We start from the raw sequence: 22,224 nt of genomic DNA on the forward strand, positions 1-22,224 counted from the left end.
ATCCAGATAGCCCATGACTGGATGGGGTTCCAGATCGCCCACGACTGGACACAGATCCATAGGTGGAATCTGACCAGTCTGGCGGAGGAAGTGAAAAAGAACCTACAGAGATGGGATGCACTCCCGCTTTCCCTGGCGGAGAGGGTGCAGATGATCAAGATGAAAGTACTGCCAAGGTTCTCTTCCTCTTGAGATCCATACTGATCTTCAGCATCAAGGCCTATTTCCACAAAGTAGACAAAATAATTCTGGTGTATGTGTGTGTGCATATGTGTGTGATGATGGTGGGGTGGGGTAAGAACCAGAGGATCCCTAAGTCGACATTGTAAAGGAGGAAAAACATGGGCGGTCTGGCCCTGCCGACTCTCCAGTACTACCACTGGGCGGTCATAGCCGAGAGGGTGAGGGGATAGATGCGAGAACCAAGCATGCAATGAGTGAGGCTAGAGGAGTCCTCCTGCAAGGGAACGACCCTCTGAGCCCTTGACACGGCAGCCTCCAATCCCCCCATCAAAGTACACATCCAGCCCAGTGGTTGCAGCCACACTGAAGACGTGGAATCAAATGAGGCTGCATTTAGTCTAACCGAAATTTCTGCGGTAATTACTTTGCAAAAATTGGCTGAAGTGTTTCCTGTCTTTCCAAAGTGAGTACATTTTAAAAGTATTCAATTGAATGCAAAGTGCTTTGGGATGTCCTGAGGCTGTGGAAAAGGTTACAACTACAAGTCTCTTCTTCTTGAAAAAATTCATGTCCAGTTGAAAAGATCAGAGAATAAATCGTTTCGAATCAAATACATTACTGCAGCAACTATTTAAAGGGATGGTTGTTAAACTGCAGAGGGATATGTTGTAATTGTTGCTTCATAGCCCTTTGATGCTATGGTACTGCTTTCATTAGAATGACCTTTAGTTGTAGTTAATGTTGAATTGGGTTTGTGATCCCACTAATCTGGGATCAGCAGTATGGAACTGGCTTGGAAAGATCTGCTAGATGCCAAGACAATCAGATCATTCACACTCTGGGTGGCTACTTGCAACTCATCAAGGCTAACTTGACAGCACCTTCCGAACCCACAACTTCCAACATCATAGAGTCATAGAGTCATAGATGTTTACAGCATAGAAACAGGCACTTCGGCCCAGCTTGTCCATGCCACCCAGTTTCTATCACTAAGCTCATCCCACTTGCCCGCCCTGCCCATGTAACTGTCTAACTGCCCATGTAACTGTCTAACTGCTTTTTAAAGGAAAATATTGAACCTGCCTCTACTACTGCCTCTGGCAGCCCGTTCCAAATGCTCACCACCCTCTGTGTGAAAACATTTCCCCTCTGGTCTCTTTTGTATCTCTCTCCTCTCACCTTAAACCTATGCCCTCTAATTCTAGACTCCTGTACGTTTGGGAAAAGGTGTCGACTATCTACCTCTCTCCCAGTATGATCAGACAGATCTGTTTGTAAGTGAGGTGCCTCCATTTGCAAACACGGGGTGTCCTCTTTCAAAGTTATAAAGAGAGGCTAGTAGGCTGGGACTTTTTTCCCTGGAGCATAGGAGGCTTAGGGGTGATCTTATAGAGATCTATTAAATAATGAGGAGCATAGATAAGGTGGATAGTCGACACCTTTTTCCAAAGGTAGAGGAGTCTAGAACTAGAGAGAATAGGTTTAAGCCAAGAGGGGAAAGATACAAAAGAGATCAAAGGAAAAATTTCTTCACAGAGAGGGTGGTGAGCATCTGGAATGGACTGCCAAAGGCAGTGGTAGAGGCGGGTACAATTTTATCCTCTAAAAAGCTGTTAGACAGTTGCATGGGCAGGGTGGGTATAGAGGAATATGGGCCAAATGCGGGCACGTGGGACAAGCTTACTGATTGAAATTGTGCAGCATGGACAAGCTGGTTCGAAGGGCCTGTTTCCATGTTATGTACATCTAGTTAATACGTTCATATTCATCCCACAGTGTTCTGGCTTCCCGCTCTGCCCTGTGAGTCGGTGAGCTGCAGGCAAATCTGACGTCAGCAAAACGTCAGTTTGTTCGAGTCGTGTTCTTTTGATATTCATTCATGTGATGTGGCCATCACTGGATGGGCTAGCATTTGTTGTCCATTCTCAGGCCATTCGCTGGTGGCAGGATTCTCTGGTCCTGCCGGCAGCTCATCCCCTCCTGCCTTCCCGGTGGCTGGGATGGCTTCTTTGAGAACTCACATTGAAAGCAGAGGTAACTGAGAGGCACGCTGCCTCCCGCCACATGCAGCTGGATGGCCGAAGGATCCATCCCAACATTTCAAATCCCCATGCCTATTTTGTGAACTTGGTTGCAAAACCATCTTCATTTTCCGTCTTTCTGAAAATTTACCATATAAGATCGGCAGCTCATAAAATATTTAATAGTTCGACATAAAATACTAGTTGCTCAGATTTCTGACCAACCCTTTTGTTAAGAACTATATGATATGGCCTCGGGGGCCTATACAGGCCCCAGGATAAGGAGACATCTGAGAAACAAATTGAAAAAGTAGGCAAACGCTCATGGCTATAATGTATATAACTTCGAAAGGCCTCGTAAGGAACTGACACAAAAAATAGATAAAAGAGCAGGTGTGAATCGAGAAACACTTCACAAAATATCTACTATGCCCACTTTTGATCCTTAACTGAAGTTCTTTTCCACATATGTGCACATGCATAAACACACATGGACATATACAGACCCATGCATGTAACACAGACACAAACATGTAAGAAACAAATGGATATATGTACGCACACCCACTAGTCAGAAAAGATTTTTCCAAGAGGCTCTGAGGCCAGTAGTAGAACTGCTTTGCCTCAAATGAGTTATTTGATAAAAGATTAAGACACAAACCCAGAACCTATTTACATGGTCCAGTGTCAACTCTGAACCTTAACCCACTGAGCCACTGGTTCATTCACTCCAAGCAAAATCACAGATGTGTTGATAGGTTCGTAGCCTGTTGATGAATCCAAAACCAAGACACAGAGCTTTTCTTTACGGAGAGACTCGATTGGCTTGTTCGGTCTCACAGCACTCCCCCCACCCAACCCAGTGTCCCAGCTATCCCCTGCTCAATGAATACCCATCACCTGTTTCTCTTAACTTTAACAATGGATTGACAAGGCAGTGATGGCATAACGGGTTTCATTTTCTCTTGCAGACAAACCTGACAAGGTCACAATCAGACATGAAGTTCTATACAAGTGCATTGCTGAGGCCAGTCCTCCTGCAGTCATCACGTGGAAGATCAGTGACGATAGTATAAATCTCACTGATCCCAGGGTCAGTATAAAGTCAGAATTCAATGGCACTCATTCAGTTAGTACGCTGAGACTGGAAACAACAGCAAGCTTTTGTGTTTCGTGCCTAGCTCAGAATAAGCATGGAGTGTCGGTGACAGAGAGGTGCCCACCTGGTAAGTGTAACAGAAGTTCTCTGGGTTAACGAAGAGTAAGTATCTCTAAGCTATTCATTTTGGTCCTTGGATTGTCAACTATTCCTGGGAAATTTCTGCATTATGTTATGGGCCAGGGTGTAGAGAACGCCAAAGTGTATCATGGAGCTCACCTGACCCACAACTTTTAATAGATTCTGGTATGGGGAGCACACGGCCCACCCTACAGGTGTGATACAGCAGAAATGGAAAAGTATTTTTTTTAAGCAAAATAAAGTTTATTCCATGAATTTTCAAGTTAAAATAAACAGTGAACATCTTAGCAACCATTAATTCAAATACAACCCCCAAAGAATATAACACTAGGTAATCCGTAAGCTGCCCTTTTAACATCCAGAAAACTTTAAAAAATCCTTTAAACAGAAGCACATCAGGTTAAAGTTACTACTGCGAGCAGTTATTAGTTTTAAATCACCAAAGGATCGATTTGCATTCTTTAGATTACAGAGGTAGACTCTAATACACCTCCTGGCTGTGACTGCAGCTATCCAGCTCTGAAAATGAAACTAAAACACACCCTGCAGCAAACAGCATTATACAAAAGTAAAAATCTGACAGACAGCCCAGCTCCACCCACTCTCTCACATCACTGCAGTAATAAACACCCATTGCTGAGAGGTATTCTCACTACAGATATTTATATACAGACCCATTTATAAACACCCATTTCTTAAAGGTACTCTCACATGACACCTCCCCCCAAGGAAAAAAAAACCCATCAACTTCAAGATGTTTCATTTTTCACCTTTTCACTATCCTTTAAGAAATGCACACAGTAAATATACTTTCTGTTTCAAAAAAAAACAACACAGGCAAACAGGTACAATATTATAGTCCATTTTTTTCAGTTCTTCTTCCAACTGAAATCCTTCTTGATTGACAGTCTCTTTGAAGAAGAAGGTCTCTGCACGATCCGTCCATTGCTCAATGCCTCAGCATTTCTCTTTAAAGTCAGATACTTTAGTTCAGTCTTTTCACAGAGTCCCTTGCAATTCTCCAAAACATGAGCATTCGTTATCACGGGCGGGATTCTCCGACCCCCTGCCGGGTCGGAGAAACGCCCGGGGCTGGCGTCAATCCCGCCCCCGCCGTGTCCCGAATTCTATGCCCGCGAGATATGGCGGGGGCGGGAATCGCGCCGCGCCAGTCGGCGGACACCTGCGGCGGTCGCCGGGTCCCCGCGGCGATCCTCCAGCCCGCGATGGGCCGAAATCCCGCCGCTGACAGGCTCTCCCGCCGGCGTGGATTAAACCACCTACCTGACGCCGGGGTCCTGGGGGGGGGGGGGGGGGCACTGGACGATCTGACCCGGGGGTGCCCCCACGGTGGCCTGTCCGCGATCGGGCCCACCAATCGGCGGGTAGGCCTGTGCCCTGGGGGCACTCTTTTTCTTCTGCCTTCGCCATGGTCTTCACCATGGCAGAGGCAGAAGAGACCCCCTCCCCTGCGCATGCGCCGGTATGACGTCAGCAGTCAATGACGCTCCGGCCCAAGCGCGGACTTACGCCGGCCGGCGAAGTCCTTTCGGCCCCAGCTGGTGTGGCGCCGAAGGCCGTTCATGCCAGCCGGCAGAGTGGGAACCACTCCGGCACGGGCCTAGCCCCTCAATGTGAGGGTTTGGCCCCTAAAGGTGCGGAGACTTCCGCAACTTTGGGGCGGCCCGACGCCGGAGTGGTTCACGCCACTCTAACACGCTGGGAACCCCCGCCCCGCCGGGTAGGGGAGAATCCCGGCCCATAGCTTTCAGGCAGTCAAATTCCTGTTTAAAGTCCGCTGTCCATTGAAATTTTCAATGTTTCTTCAGCAAGTCCGTCAGTGGAGCAATCACGCAACAAAACCTTTTCACAAATGTTCGATCAAATCCACTCAAGCCAAGAAATCGGATTATTTCCCTTCGTCTTGAGAGTATTGGAAACTCCTCAATAACTGGGGCAATAATTGGGGCAGCAGGGTAGCATGGTGGTTAGCATAAATGCTTCACAGCTCCAGGGTCCCAGGTTCGATTCCCGGCTGGGTCACTGTCTGTGTGGAGTCTGCACGTCCTCCCCCTGTGTGCGTGGGTTTCCTCCGGGTGCTCCGGTTTCCTCCCACAGTCCAAAGATGTGCGGGTTAGGTGGATTGGCCATGCTAAATTGCCCGTAGTGTCCTAATAAAAAAAAGTAAGGTTAAGGGGGGGGGTTGTTGGGTTACAGGTATAGGGTGGATACGTGGGTTTGAGTAGGGTGATCATGGCTCGGCACAACATTGAGGGCCGAAGGGCCTGTTCTGTGCTGTACTGTTCTATGTTCTATGTTCTAACTGTTGGTTTCACATCCCGTGTGACCATTCAACCCTGTCCAATTGTATGGCCAAGGAAAGTGACTTGAGCTTTTCCAAAGGTTTATCACAAAACCCACCTCCTGGAGTCTGTTGAATAACTCCATCAGATGTTTCAAATTTTCTGTCCATGTCTTTCTGAAAATTACCAGATCGTCGATGTATACCACACAATTGGGTAATCCTGAAACGACTTTGTTAGTTGACCGTTGAAATGTGGCTGGGCTGTTTTTCATGCCAAATGGCATAATTCTGAATTGATATATACCACCTGGAGTCACAAAAGCTGAAATCTCTTTCGGATAAAGGTACCTGCCAGTAACCTTTAAGTAAATCCAGTTTGGTAATGAAAGTTAATTGTCCCACTTTCTCAATGCAATCCTCCATACGTGAGATAGGATAAGAGTTCGTTCTTGTAACTGCATTAACCTTTCTATAGTCCACATACAACTGTTGGGTACCGTCTGGTTTAGGTACCATCACTATGGGTGAGCTCCAATGGCTGCAACCCACTTCAATTATGCCATTGGTAAGCATACCCTCAATATCTTTGTTAACCTGTGCCAATTTTAAAGGGTTAAGTCTATATGGATGTTGTTTGATTGAAACAGCATTTCTCACATCCACATCATGTATAGCCATTTTAGTACTTCCCAATTTATCTCTACAAACTTGCCCACGTGATATCAATAACTCTTTCAGGCCAGTCCATTTTTTCACTGGAAGGTAACACAACAATTTATCCTAATTTTAAAGAACATCTTTGTTTTCCAATTTAGTTTGAGATATGTCAAATTCACACTTATCTGGATTTGGTTCGTCACTTTGAGTTAGAATCATTAAAACCTCCTTTTTCTCTCCTATTTCAAAGTACCTTTTAAGCATATTCACATGACACACTCGGTGAGTCTTCCTTCTATCTGGTATTTTTACCACATAATTCACCTCACTTAATTTCCTTTCAATTTGATAAGGTCCACAAAACCTAGCTTTTAAAGGCTCCCCCACCACTGGTAACAACACTAAAACTTTATCTCCACAGGCAAAACTACGAACTTTGGATTTCTTGTCCGTTACCCGTTTCATCACATTTTGTGCAACTTTTAAATGTTGTCTAGCCAATTCACCAGCTCTATTTAATCATTCCCTAAAAATTGACACACAATCCAATAATGCAATTTCTGAATTCTCACTCACCAATTTTTTCTTAATCAATTTAAGTGGTCCTCTTACCTCATGACCAAAAATTAGTTCAAAAGGACTAAATTTAGTTGACTCATTAGGTGCATCCCTAATTGCAAACAGTACGAATGCAATTTCTTTATCCCAATCCTCTGGATAATCTTGACAATAAGCCCTCAACGTGTCTTTAATGTCTGATGCCACCTTTCTAACGCTCCCTGCGATTCTGGATGGTATGCAGTTGATTTAAATTGTTTCATTCCTGAGCTATCCATAACTTCTTTGAATAACCTTGAGGTAAAATTTGATCCTTGATCCGATTGTATTTCTGTGGGTAGTCCATATCGAGTAAAACATTTAAGTAACTCCTCCACAATCTTTTTAGCTGTACTATTACACACTGGAATGGCCTCTGGAAACCTAGTAGACACATCCATTAATCCATTATCATCAAAAGATATTGATTCCCACTTTTTGTTTTAGGAAGTGATCCCACGCAACCAATTAGGACCCTTGTAAAAGGTTCCCCAAATGCTGGAATGGGTATTAAGCACGTTGATTTTATCACTGCTTGAGGTTTCCCTGTCACTTGACATGTGTGACATGACTGACAAAATTTAACTACATCTTTATGTAGTCCAGGTGAATAAAAATGTTTCTGGATTTTAGCTTGAGTATTCCTTATTCCCATATGACTCGAAACACCTCTTTTCTATACCCTACTGACAATACAACTTGATGAACTTCTGCCGATTTTTCTTCCGCCTGCATATGTAAAGGTCTCCATTTTCTCATCAAGACATCACTTTTACAGTAATAGCACTCTGGTATACATGCAGATTCCTCTTTCATATATGCTTTCTGATACATCCATTTTATTTCTATATCTTTCTGTTGTAACTCCGCCAATTGTCCTGAACTAAAAATATCCACCTTATCCTTCACCTGTTCTTGTTCATCTGATCAAAAATCGTTTCTGATAACTGCACTTCAACTTCATCTTCACTCTTTGATTTCTCCACTTGTCTTAGCCTGTGACTTTGCGACATTGTTACTACACAATCGGAAAACTCCCAGGGTATTAATCCTTCAGCACTTCTGTTGTCTGATTTTCCACTGGCTTATCAACCACAGTAGGCATCATCCCCACCTGTGATCCAGCTATATCATTACCCAAGATAAACTGTATTTCTGGACAAGATAGTTTCTCTATTACTCCTACTACCACTTCACCACTCTTCACTGGACTTTCCAACCTTACCTTATATAATGGAACACTACTCCTCTCACCTGAATTCCACATATTACCACCTTTTCTGGCAATATTCTTCCCAGACTACATAACTCCTCATCTCTTACCATTAAAGATTGATTAGCTGCCGTATCTCTTAAAATTGTGACTTGTGCTCCTCCTGATACACATGAGTAAACTTTACCCACACAAGAGAACTCTTTAAAGAGATCTGGCATCTTCTTATCAATCACCTCTTGCTCAGGCTGTACAATCTTTTGCACCTCCTTCGCTTCACTTGGGCTTTCCTTTACCACTTTAACAAACCCCACTGTATTATCCTGTTTTACTACATCAGCCTTCCCAGTGCTTTTCTTCAATCACCAACACTGTGACTAGTTTATTACAGTGAAAACATTTGAAACTTTTCATTTCTTTTCCACCCTCCTGGATTTGTTTTTCATCTGAGGTACATTCTCCTTATCATCTCCAATCAGATCACCTTTACCTCTACCACTTGATTATTTCTCATATCCGCAGTTTCTGTCCCTCACAGGCTGAAACTGATGTCGGAAACCAAGCTTTGATTTATGAACTAATTCATAATCATCTACCATTTCTGCTGCTAACCTCGCACATCTGTTCTTCCACATGAGTTCTCACTACATCAGGAATTGAATTTTTAAACTCCTCCAAAAGTATAATTTCTCTGAGAGCTTCATAGGTTTGGTCTATTTTCAAAGCCCTTATCCACCTATCAAAATTACTCTGTTTGAGCCTTTCAAACTCCATGTATGTTTGACCAAATTATTTTGTTAAATTTTGAAACCTTTGTCGGTAGGCTTCAGGAACTAGTTCATATGCACCCAAGGTGGATTTTTTCACCTCATATGTCCCAGATACCTCCTCCGGTAGTGATGCAAACACTTCACTAGCCCTACCTACCAGCTTTGTTTGAGTCAGTAATACCCACATGTCCTGTGGCCATTTCATTGTTTAGCCACCTTCTCAAATGAAATGAAAAACGCTCCTACCTCCTTCTCATCAAACCTTGGCAATGCTTGGACATATTTAAATAGATTCCCACCAAGCCTTCGACTTTGACCCTCTTTCTCACTATCCTCATCACTATCATCCAACTGTACGTTTCCCTTTATGTCTACCAATTTTAACTGACTGTCATGTTTCATGGCCATTTTCTGAAGTTCAATTCTCTCTCTTTATATTTTTCCATGAACTGTATCTCCCTTTCTCTTTCATTTTGTTCTGCTCGGGCTATTCTTTCTTTTCTCCTTTCTTCTCTCTCCTTTTCTTTTTCCTCCCTCTCTCTCTTTCTTTTTCCTCTCTCTCTCTCTTTCTCTTCCTTTTTCCTCTCTCTCTCTCTCGTATTCAAGCTGCTTTAATTCTTTCTCATGTTACATTTGTTTAAAATGGAAACGTTTTTTTTAAGCAAAACAATGTTTATTCTATGAATTCAAGTTAACCTTTTTAAAACAAACACTGAACATCTCAGCAACCATTAATTCAAAAACAACCCCCAAAGAATACAACACTAAGTAATCCGTAAGCTGTCCATTTAACATCCAGAAGTCTTAAAAAAAACCTTTAAACAGAAGCACATCAGGTTAAAGTCACTACTGTGAGCAGTTATTAGTTTTAAATCACCAAAGGATCGATTTACATTCTTTAGATTGCAGAGGTAGACTCTAATACACCTTCTGGCTGTGACTGCAGCTATCCAGCTCTGAAAACGAAACTAAAACACACCCTGCAGCAAACAGCCTAAATCAAAAGTAAAAAGCTGACAGACAGTCCAGCTCCACCCCCTCGTTGACATCACTGCAGTAATAAACACCCATTTCTTAAAGGTACTCTCACATGACAATTACTAGGCTAAAAACAAACTCTAACATTACAATTCTAAATTGTTTCAAACAATGATAATTTCCTTTGTTCTGCAACACTCAATAAATACTTCAAGAAATATATTTAGAACTGTATGCTGGTCTGAGTGGAAAGTGATGTTAAATTTAAATTCAAATGTGGCAAGACCACACTTGGAGCAGTGTGCCTGCCTCCAAGCTATGAGGGGGGTGTTAAATCATTGGCTGTAATTTTTCAGCCGTTCCCACAGATGGGATCTTCCCGTGCCACCGATGGTGACCTCCCTCCCATGGCGGGTTCCCTTATGGCAGGGGGTGCAGAGTATGAAAAGCCGCATTGACATCTGCGGGATGGGAAGATCACTCTGCCAGCCAGTGGCAGACCTACTCCGCCCCTGGAAAATGCGCCGCGAGGGGAGCTAGAAAATCCAGCTCTATGTCTTTTACATGACCAGATCCAAGTTGTTGCAACTAGACAGTTAAGTCAGCTAGGGCTTTGTTCTTTGGAAAAGAAAAGACAAACATAAAAGACTGATGGAGATCTCTCAGATTATGAAGGTGTTTGATCTACTGAATGTGGAAAAACTTGTGGGTGAATCTATAATGAAGGTCTTAAATATAAGATAAACGTTAGTAGATCATATAAAACATTTTGGAGACAATGCTTTGCACAGAAGGTGGTGAGAACAGAGATAATACTACCACATGTAGTCTTTGCAGCAGATAGCATTAGAAACAAAGGCTGAATTTAATCCCCCGAAGAGTTTGAGCTTGGCAGTGGCATTAACCTAAGTGGGAAGGTGTAGGGTGAGGACGTTGCTGTCTTCCCACCTCCACCCTTTTAAGTCCAGGGCAGGAAGGCTCATGGATGATCTCCCAGCAGGGATGATGTTTGAGGCCATTCCAGCTAACGGGCTCATTCCACTGTCACTGTCAGGTTTGTTTGTGGGCGGTCCCTCATTCTGAGATACTCAGTGCCTGATTGGGCGATGCAGAATTCAGGAGTGCTGGGGGATGGGTGAGAGGAGTGGGGGTGGGGCGGGTGGAGGGTTCCTGGCGAGAGTGATGCACTGCCCTTTAGAACATAGAACACTACAGCGCAGTACGCTCTGACCTTCTCCCTTTCTGTAACCAGCAACCCCTTCACCTTGATCCACATCCTGCCTTCACTTCACTCACCTGTGGTCTAGATCCCTCATCAATCCTGGACCTCTGGTGGGCTCATTACCTTCAGCAGCCATCACTCTCAGGAGTGCTAACAGGCATTGGCGATCTGCTGGCCTCTGATTGCCCAGGAGTTCTCGAGAGTGGGAATCCCACCCCTGGGGATCTTAAGCCCTGGACAAAGTCTAACTCTGGCCTGTTAAGGCCCCAATAAGCACTTAATTCTGGGCAGGCCTTACCCAACAGAGACAACACTCTCCAACTGGTATGTGAGACCTTGGTCACTAAAATTGAACTCCACCGAAAGAATCAGAGCAGGAAGCCACTTGGCCCATTAAGCCTGTGCTGGCTCTTTGGTGGATCTATCCAAATATTTCCACTTCCCTCCTCTCTCCCTACTAACTCCTTTTCCTTCAAATATTCATCATGTCCCTTTTTGTTGAATTAGTTACACCATCCTATCAGGCAACAGATTCCTGATTAAAATAATTTGTTGCATGAAGTACGTTTTCCTTCATGTTGCCTCTGGTTACTTTTGCCTCTGTTTTTTTTTGCCAATCATCTTACATCTGTCTCCTCTGGTTACTAATCCTTTTGAAATGAAATGAAAATGAAAATCGCTTATTGTCACAAGTAGGCTTCAATGAAGTTACTATGAAAAGCCCCTAGTCACCACATTCCGGCACCTGTCCGGGGAGGCTGGTACATGAATCGAACCGTGCTGCTGGCCTGCTTGGTCTGCTTTAAAAGCCAGCGATTTAGCCGAGTGAGCTAAACCAGCCCCTTTTGCAGTTGGAAACAGTTTCTCCTTATTTGTTCTGTCTGAACCATTCATAATTTGGAATACGTATATTGTTATGATCCCGGCTGATGTTACTACTGGACAAGTCAGATCCCAGGATAGAACCTGGCTTGATAGATCCTAACTTTTATTTTTTGTTTAGATACATAGATGAACAGAGTCACAGACTGTCGATGAACGTGCAACAAAATAATAAAACATATATTAAACAAGAAAAGATTAACAATAATACACTGCCCCGTCACCCAACCTATACCTTTACAGATATACACAGCTTTGTAAGGATGGTACAAGGCTACAAAATTTATCTTATGTTCTAATGGTCTCAGTAAGTACACAGTCCATGTAAACCAACAGTTAACATGTGGCCAGACACACCACACTCTGAAACCAAGTGGCAGATATAACTTGTGTGGATTTCTCATCAAATTCTTCCAGATGCTTGTCATGCTCTGGGCCAACTGCTCTCATTGGAACTCTGTCTTGCACACAGGAGTTTCCAATCTCTGCTCTCAAAGAGCATACATTGGAATCTGCTCTCAATGAATGCTTTCTCTTGGATCCACTAAGGATCCACCTCCAGGATTTCAACCTCCCCTTTTGGTATTCCTCTGCTCTGGATCATCAGGTGTATTCAAGCTGCCACACAATCACTCAGGCACCCAGCCACACCAGAACACCACTGCTTCACAACCAACCTTTTGATCAGCTCAGATATTTGGTTTCTCTCAAGCCAACATCCCCAGCTCTGTACTTTTCAGCCCTGTCTTTAATTAGGAGCTTCTATCTGTTCCTTACTTTAACTTCAGTGAACAGTGTTTTGTTAAAAGCAAATTACTGCAGATGCTGGAATCTGAAACGAAAGGGAAAATGCTGGAAAATCTCAGCAAGTCTGGCAGCATCTGTAGGGAGTCATCGGACTCGAAATGTTAGCTCTTTTCTCTCCCTGCAGATGCTGCCAGACTTGCTGAGATTTTCCAACAGTGCTTTGTTCTTTGTTTAATGACCAGACACCACTAGTGGCTAGGATACTGGACCAAAACCCCAATTGTTTAGCTTATTTGAAAGAAAGTGTGGAAAGAATGATTCGCTCCAGGAGTGGTTGTATAAAGAAATTGGGCTTGGTTATTTTAAAATAAAACTTTATTATAACTATAATATTAAACTGTTTAACATCACACCCAAAAAGAACAGCTTATAATTTACACCTTAAACATTACTATTCAATTGCCCATTAAACAACAAGAAAATAAAGATCGAGATCTGAATCTATCTTACTGTGGGAGAATTTAGTCTTATAGATAGGTTATTGATTAATAAGGGGATCGGGGTTATGGGGAGAAGACAGGAGAATGGGGATGAGAAAATATCAGCTGTGATAGAATCGCAGAGCATACTCGATGGGCCAAGTGGCCTAATTGTGCTCCTGGGCAAGATTCTCCGCTCCCCACGCCGGGTGGGAGAATCGCGGGAGGGCCGGGTGAATCACAACACGCCGCCCTGGCACCCCCCGTGATTCTCCCACCCCACCCCCAAAATGGCATGTCGCGGAATCGCCGCACGCCGTTTTTCACAGCGACCGGCGATTCTCCGGCCCGATGGGCTGAGCGGCCTGATGAACCCAACCGGTTCACACTGGCGCCAACCACACCTGGTTGCTGCCGGTGTGAACATCGCGCAACAGGTAAGTGTGGGGCCTGTGGGGGGGCGGAGGGAGGATCGAGCACCACGGGCATGCTCAGGAGGTTACTGGCCCACGATCGGTGCCCACCTATTGTTGGGCCGGTGTCTCTAAGACACGCACACTTTCCCATCCGCCGCCCCGTAAGATCAAGCAGCCATGTCTTGCGGGCAGCGGAGGGGAAGACGCCAACCACGCATGCGCGGGTTGGAGCCGGCCACGTCATTCTCGTCGCGCCACTTTGACGCAAGCGTCAAGGCCCGACGGCCGAGTTTCACGCAACACCGCTCCTAGCCCCCCGGGGGGGAGAATAGGGGGCGAGGAGCGGCCTCCGACACCGGAGTGAAACACTCCGGGTTTCACTCCGGCATCGGAACTCAGCCTCCCTTTGGGAGAATCGCGCCCCCTATGTCTTATGGTCTTATGGTCTAATTGTGGACTCAGCATCAAGCAGATCAGAATTCAACTCCTCTCTCCAAAGTTCCTCCACCAACTGCCTCTTTAACACTTTCAAAGTGTCTCTCTGCCTCCCTTGGCTCCACGCAGCAATGACCTGATCTCCCCAAGCTTAAAAGCAAATTATCTCTGCAGGCTGCAAAGCAGTTTAACCACCAGTCAAACCACAGTCCATTAGCCAAGACTGAAAAAGTGGGCGCGATTCTCCGCCCCCCACGACGGGTGGGTGAATAGCGGGAGAGCCTCCCGACATTTTTCACGCCCTCCCGCTATTCTCCCCCCCCCACGCCCGAACCACGCCACGAATTCTCCGAGGCCGATGGGCCGAGTGGCCGGGCCTTCACGCCCGTTTCAACACGGCAGCAAACACACCTGCTCGCTGCCGTCGTGAAACGGGCGCCAGATGGCCGTTTGGGGCATCTAGAGGCCCGATTGGCACGGGAGCACCACGACTGTGCTCGGGAGGGGACAGGCCCGCGATCGGTGCCCACCGATCGTCGGGCCAGCGTCCAAAACAGACGCACTTTTTCCCCTCCGCCGCCCGGCAAGATCAAGCCACCATGTCTTGCCGGGCAGCTGAGGAGAAAGGCTGCAACTGCGCATGCGCGGGTTGGCGTTGTCCAACCTGCGCATGCGCGGCTGACGTCATCGGCCGCGTCAGCCGCCGTGACGCTTGACGTGCGGCCTTGACGACCGTCATCAAGGCCGCACCACCGTGACGCACGGGGCCGCACTCCTAGCCCCGCCCGGGGGGGAGAATCGGCCCCAGAAGTGGCCGTGAAGGCTGCCGTGGGTCACGGCCTGTCCCACGACAGCCTTTACGATTCTCTGCATTTGCGGAGAATCTCGCCCACATTCCTTTATCAATTTCACCCTCTGGCTACTAAAATCACCCAGGAGCTGCTAAACAGAATTATTATTGAAACCACCATGAGTATTGCAGTTAAACACACTCTAACGCCAAGTGTTTAACCCTTAAATTGCCTAAGACTTAGAACCCAATATTCTTAAAGTCTTCCAGTTGTCAAACATTATTCCTTTGACTTCATAATCGTTCCTGGGACTTTCCTCTGTCCCATTCCCTGGTTTCTGGGACTGTCTTCTTTATTTTCTGGGACTTGCTTTCTGTTCCTCCACATTGTTCTGCCCTTATTGGAAGTGCCTGTGGAATGTAGCTTTCCTCTGAGTTACCTGGGGCGAAATTCACCGAAGTCCATCGTGACGCCCTTGACCGGCGGGCAAAAACGGCGCTGGTGACTCAGGCGTCGGGGCCCGCTTATCAGCCCGAAATCTCCCATCCCGAAAGGACCAGCAGCGGAGTGATGCTGTACGCGTCAGTTTCACCCGCAGCGGAAGTGGCGCGTCGGTTGACGTCGGGCGACATCATCAACGCCGCCCGGCGAAACATGATATAAATAGCGCCCCCACCCCCCCCCCCCACCCCAACCCCCCCACCCCCCCACTCCCCCCCCACCCCTACCCCCACCCCCCCAATCCCCCCCCCCCCCCACTCCCACCCCCCCCACCCCCCCCCCCCCCCCACCACCCCAACCCCCGGCACTCGAAGTTATTGATTTCACTCTCTCTCTTCACAAACCCCCCCCACCCCCCCCCCCATCCCTACCCCCACCCCCCCCACCCCAACCACTCCCCCCCCCCCCAACCACCCCCCCAACCCCCCACCCCCCCACCACTACACCCCCGGCACTCGATGTAAGTCATTTCACTCTCTCTCTTCACAAACCCCCCCCCCCCCCCGGCACTCGAAGTAGGTAATTTATCTTTCTCCCGGCCTGTCACCCACCTCCAAGATGAACAACGTCAACCATCATCAATGGTTGACGCCGTTATAAACCAACTTTGATTTTCGGCGACGTGACCCATGGCCACGTCGGCGGGACAACGGCCCATACGGGCCGGAGAATAATTAAGCCTCAAAAATCAATGGCATCCCGCCGGCGCCAGCCGTTCTCAGAGGCGGGCGGCGGGATTTGAAGAACGCCGTTTTATGGCGGGTGGGAGAATTTTGAACATGGCGGGAGTGGGATTATTTGCACCCCCGGGCGATTCTCCGACCCTGCGTGGGGTTGGAGAATTTCGCCCCTGGTTCCAAACTCACTCTTAACTTCTCTTGTCTTGGTGTGGCTCCTGGTTGCTCATTTTTTTATACCATGGGCGGGATTCTCCAATAATGGGGCTATGTCCCCACGTCGGTGTGAAAAGCGGCGCCAACCACTCCAGCGTCAACGGTACCCGATAATGGGGAATGCTCCCCTTCCTAGGATGCTAGGTCGGCGCCAGAGTGGTCCGTGCAGCTCCAGCTGGTGCGGAAAGGCTGGCGCGAGTTCATGCATGCGCGCGATGGCCGCTGTGATTCCATGCAGGTGTGGGGGTTCCCTTCTCCATGCCCGCCCCCAGACAATATGGCGGAGCCCTACAGGGGCCCAGCGCTGAGGAACATAGGCCCCCACGGAACCAGCCCGCCCACCGACCAGTGGGCCCCGATCGCGGGCCAGGCCACAGTGGGCCCGCCCGGGGTTGGATGGATGTGGGGATGGCCCCCACAGACTCACCTTGCAGGTACCTCGGTGTGGGATCTGGGTAACCCATGCCTGCGGGACTCGGCCGAACTCGTTGGCCGCTTGTCCCATCGGGGCCCGGCGAATTGCGCCCCCTCTGGGGATTCTCCAACCCGGCGCAGGGTCGGAGAATCCAGGCCCATGTGGTTGCTTTAGGGGTAGTAAAACCTCAGACACACAATACAAATATTAATTACTTACAACTATCTCTAATTCCAAACACTATCAAGTCTCCATTTAACATTTCTGTTCTAAGAAGAAACCCCTCCCCCAGCTTCTCTACTCACTCCATAGAAGTGAAGACTCTTATTGGTGCATTTTAGTGAAACTTGACGCACACATGGCAGAGAAAAGAATTGATGGTCATGGGTTTGTACAGGAAGAAGTATTCAAGTAGGAAGAGTCTCACATGGAATATAAATCATGGCAAATGATCTGTTTCTGCTGCAGAAGTACCTCTTTACAGACTAAATCCAATGTGACAACATTGAAGAGGCAATTCTCTGTCTGCCACTCTTTTTCAAGTCAGTTCTCTCTGGCAGATGAGAATCAGTTAATGTGCTTCCACATTAATGGGATTTACACAATACACTGTATATGTATCATTATTAAAGAAGTCATAGGGTTTTGTCAGTTCTTCCCCATCTATATCCATAATGGTTGCTTTTTTTTCAAGCTATTACTGTAAGGCAAAGTCACAATGTGCAGTGCCTATTACATTGCATCGCTGATCACTTTTGGTACCTTTTGAGTTTTTTAACTTTTGAGACTAAAATCCATATTTAAACATGGAATTACTTATAAAATCCATTTCTGTATTCCTATGGAAAAGGGTAGGGGGGTGGCGTAGGGAGGAGAAAGTTCCCCCTTTCAATAACATGGGCAGAAAAGTCAGTGGAAGTACGGACCCCATCATCTCTGCATGCCAACACTTTCATCTACTAATTGAGGGGATGAATTCCATTCCACTCATCCCATGTGTATGGTGCTCAGCTGAGCACATCCTGTCTAACTCTACCTTTAATGTTTTGGTCGGTAGGTTCTTTTACCAAGTCGTTGCTGCTGGCAGTTGGGGTCATTGCCAGCGGAGTGGTTGTCATCATCATTTTTGTAATTGTTGCATGGAAAAAAAAGAAGGAAGTGATTGAAGGTAGGTTCACTTCGATATTGGTGTCATTCTTATTCTCTGCCTCATTATTGGGCACCTCATGTAGGTGTTAGGCGATTGTGATGTCGTGGTGGGTCACAGTAATCCAAAGGCCCAGGCTAACACCCCGGGGGCAGGGGCTAAAATTCCCAACATGGCTGTTCATGGAATCTGAATTCAGTTCGTGGGATAAATAATATGAGGACTGTGTGTGTGTGTGTGGGGTGGGAGGGTGGGGGGGGGGGGGGGGGGGGGGGGGGAGACTCCCTTCCTTGCCACCCTTTAAACATTTAAGTTCAAAAGTTGGCTTCCCACTCCCACTCTACTCCGCACACCAAAAGTTTTATGGTGCGGGCAGCATATTACCAGGGTCAATAGGTTTCATGAAACGCCTAATTAACCCTTAATTGTTCATCTAAATATGGTGGGCCTTCTGCCAAATTAGACACCCATAGAATTAAGCTCAATAAATCCAGGGTTGAAAGCTAGTATCAATTGTGGGAACCATGGCAACAGTTATCAATCGCTGTAAAATCTGGGGCTGGATTCTCCGTTTTGTTTCCAAGCCGTCGGGAAAACTGTGGGGCGGGATTCTCCAACCACCCGCCGGGGCGGAGAATCACTGGGGGGGGGGGGGGGCGTGAATCCCGGCCCGCTGTTCCGACGCCAGCTGCCGAATTCTCTGGCACCGGTTTTACGGTGGGGGCGGGAATCGCATATCGCCGATCGGGGGCCGTTGGCAGTACCCCCCCACCCCGGCAATTCCTTGCCCCATGATGGGCCGGGCGGCTGCTCGTTTTCAGCTGGTCCCGCCGGCGTAAATCAAACCAGGTCCGTACCGGCGGGACCTGGCTCTGCAGGCGGCCTGCAGAGTCCTCGGGGAGGGGGGGGCGGGGGGATCTGGCCCCGGGGGTGCCCTACGGTGGCCTGGCCCGCAATCGGGGCCCACCGATCCGCGGGTGGGCCTGTGCCGTGGGGGCACTCTTTCCCTATGCGCCGGCTGCTGTGAACCTCTGCCATGGCCGGCGCGGGGAAGAACCCCCATGCGCATGCGCTGCGATGGCGCCAGTACACGCTGGTATGCCCGCGCATGCGGCAACTCATGCCGGTTGGCACGGCGACAAGCCCTTCCGTGCTAGCTGGCATGGCGCCAGCCCAGCCAGCGTTGCCCAAGCCCCTGAAGGTGCGCAGCCCGACGCCGGAGTGGTTCACGCCCCTCCTCAGCGCCAGTACAGCCTGCCGTAGAGGAGAATCCCGCCCGTAGTCTTTTACTGCAGGAAAAATGGCATCAAAAGGCCACAGATTCCCCATTTTACAGGGAGCTAGTAAGCAGCTGCTGTAGAATTGGCAGATCTATCTGCCAATACGACCCCCCGCACCTCCGGGCCAGAGGCCGCGCAGGTACACAGCCGTGCTCCATGGCGGACACAGCCCGCGGACCTGGACATGCAAAATAGTGCATTGGCCGCTTGTGCACCCCGGACCGCCCGCACACATTGCCCCCAGCTCCGAATGAACCCCCACGTGCCCGTTGATCGGCCCTCCCCAGACTGTGGTGGTCCCGGACTGAGTCCACAGCCGCCACGCGAGGATTCTGGACGGTGAGTCCGCACGAGTCCCACGCCGTTGGGAATTCGGCTGGTCGGCAATGGAGCATCGCATGGCGGGCCTCAGGCAAAGGCCTGATGCGGTGGATACTTGGCGCGGCATACTCCACGAGTACACTGATTTTTGGTGTGCGGAGAATTGAGAAATTGGCACCGCTCCCGATTTTGTGCGCCAAAACAGATTATCTGTTTTCGGCATCAAGAAACGGAGAATTCAGTCCCTGGTTCACTAACTTCCTTTCAGAGAAAAAAATCTGCCACTCTTATCTCACTCATAATCGCACTTAGTGCTCCTCCCATTAGATTGCGCCCATTATCATTGCTGAATCCTCCACTATCAACATCTTTGGGGTTACTATTGATCAGAAATTGAACTGGACCACTCATATAAATACTGTGGCTGCAAGGGCAGATCAGAAGCTAAGAATTTTGTGGCAGGTAACGTACCTCCTGACTCCTCAAAGCCGATTCACCATCTACAAGGCACAAATCAGGAGTGTGATGGAATACTCTCCACTTGCCTGGATGAGTGTAGCTCCAACAACACTCAAGAAGCTTGAAACCATCCAGAATGAATCAACCTGTTTGATTCGAAAGGGAAAATGCTGGAAAATCTCAGCAAGTCTGGCAGCATCTGTAGGGAGAGAAAATAGCTAACGTTTCGAGTCCGATAACTCTTAGTCAAAGCTTAGCCAAACAGGTCTACAACCTGTTTGATTGTTGCCCCATTCACAACCTTCAACATTCACTCTGAGCACCATCATCATGAGATGGCAGCAGTGTGTACTATCTACAAGATGCACTACAGGGATTCACAAAACCTGTGACCTCTATCACCTCAAATGGCAAGGACATTGGATGCATGGGAACACCACCACCTAGAAGTTCTCTCCAAGTCACACAACATCCTGACTTAGAAATAATATATCGCTGTTCCTTCACTGTCGCTGGGTCAAAATCCTAGAACTCTCTCCCTAACAGAAATTTGGGTTTACCTATACCACATAGACTGCAGTAGTTCAAGAAGGTAGCTCACCACCACATTCGCAAGGGCAATTAGGATGGGCAATAAATGCGGGCCCAGCCAGTGAAGCCCATATCCCATGAAAGAATAAAAACCCTCAGCGGATTTCTCCATCAGCAAGATCCTCTGGTCCACCGGCAGCCCACTCACGCCCATGGGTTTCCCAATGGCGTGGGGTGGCAACAATGGGGAACCCCATTGGCCAGCTGTGGAAACGGAGAATCCGCTGCTGGTGGGGGTGTGCAGTACCGCAAAATGCGGTTGGCGGACCGGAAAACGTGGCTGGCGGACCGGAAAATCCTGCCCCCTGCTTCAGGTCCAGACCGATGCACTCTGCGTGTTTCACTGTGAATCCCATGTTCTCAGTTCGAAGCCAAATTTGTAGAGATCTCAGCTTAGAAAATTGGGGCCAACAGATAATGATTTTAAATCCATTACATGTCCCCTTCAAGTGTAGTTTCTCCTTGGAAGTGCAAAAGATAGGGGGTTTGCCTTTTGATCTTATTAATTATTATATGCTTTTCTAATGTCTCAGGACAAGAATTGGAAAGTGATTCCCAGCCTGTAATCTACACTGAAGTGCAAACACCGAAGAAGGTTTGTAAAAATGCTTCCAGTTGAGGCAGCCTCTTGTTGTTGTATTGTTGTAGCAGCTTTCGAAAACCAACACATGACGAAAAGGGGGAGGCAATAATTGATACAATGGATGCTTAGTTTAGCATGATTGATAGCTCAGTCTACAAGTTGAGAAAGCTGTTGAAAGATGTAAAGTGAATTGGAGAGATTGAGGGGTTTAGGAAGGGTGACCGAGATAGTTGAGCTGATGGTGGGGTTGTGGGTAGGGGCCCAGAAGGCTAGAGTCAGAAAACTGAATTGTGCAGGAGGATATGGAAGAGGTGCACAGATTGGGTGTATTGAGGACATTGGAGGCATTTCAAGACAAGAAAAAAAGGATTTTAAAATAAACTATATAGGGATTGCTTGATGGAAAAGAGTGGGGATTGTCCCTTCGAGGGCAACACAGCAGATTAAAGGTCACTTGGCTTGGGGGGCAAAGTGGGGATTCAGAGGGGGGAATCACCCTCTGGGGTGGAGTCCTCTTAGGCAGGAGACCTGTAGGGAGCTAGGTGCAGCCATGCTGCTGGTGTTCAATCCTTATTGATAAACACCTTTTGTGTTTGTTAATGAAGTCTGTAAAAGTGCATTTTTACATAAAGGCAAAAATTCACCTGCCAGTCACATGATACGAAGACAATAAATTGTCGACTAATAATGCCAATCAGTCTCTATCAATTATTCTGCAACTGAACCAGATATGAGGTGAGCAGTGGAGAGAATTAAGAACCATACTTTCAAAAACATCTATTTCTTCCAAGCATACGGCACATGAATTATTCAATGCAGTTGCATAATGATAAGGAATAGTGGCACTGTCCACATCCACGCTCAGGGATGTACTGAGAGCAATGGTAGCTCCTTCACCCTGTCATCCCACTGCTGTCTTGCAACCATTAAACTCAACCACAGAACAACTTGCTTCTGTTTTAGGGCCTTAGACATAGTAACCACCCCAAGGTCCTTTAGGGGAGAGAAAATGGATAGTCATCAAAATTGGGAGAGATGACAGATTATTTTTTGAGAAAGAATTTAAGGATGAGGAGAGACTGAGGGTGGGATTCTCTG

The 22,224-nt window shown here is 47.4% G+C and overlaps 1 protein-coding gene across 1 annotated transcript in view; it reads left to right on the forward strand.

Annotated features, from left to right (window-relative positions):
- The window catches only part of LOC119964258, a 159,463-nt gene that overhangs the window by 21,422 nt on the left and 115,817 nt on the right, over positions 1-22,224 (forward strand). The window contains exons 6-8 of the mRNA XM_038793537.1: positions 3,176-3,430; positions 17,803-17,913; positions 21,077-21,138. Coding sequence (XP_038649465.1) covers positions 3,176-3,430; positions 17,803-17,913; positions 21,077-21,138 — 428 coding nt within the window. The remainder of the gene's footprint in view (positions 1-3,175; positions 3,431-17,802; positions 17,914-21,076; positions 21,139-22,224) is intronic.

The sequence above is a fragment of the Scyliorhinus canicula genome, chromosome 4, assembly GCF_902713615.1.
Source record: "Scyliorhinus canicula chromosome 4, sScyCan1.1, whole genome shotgun sequence".
NCBI lineage: Eukaryota > Metazoa > Chordata > Chondrichthyes > Carcharhiniformes > Scyliorhinidae > Scyliorhinus > Scyliorhinus canicula.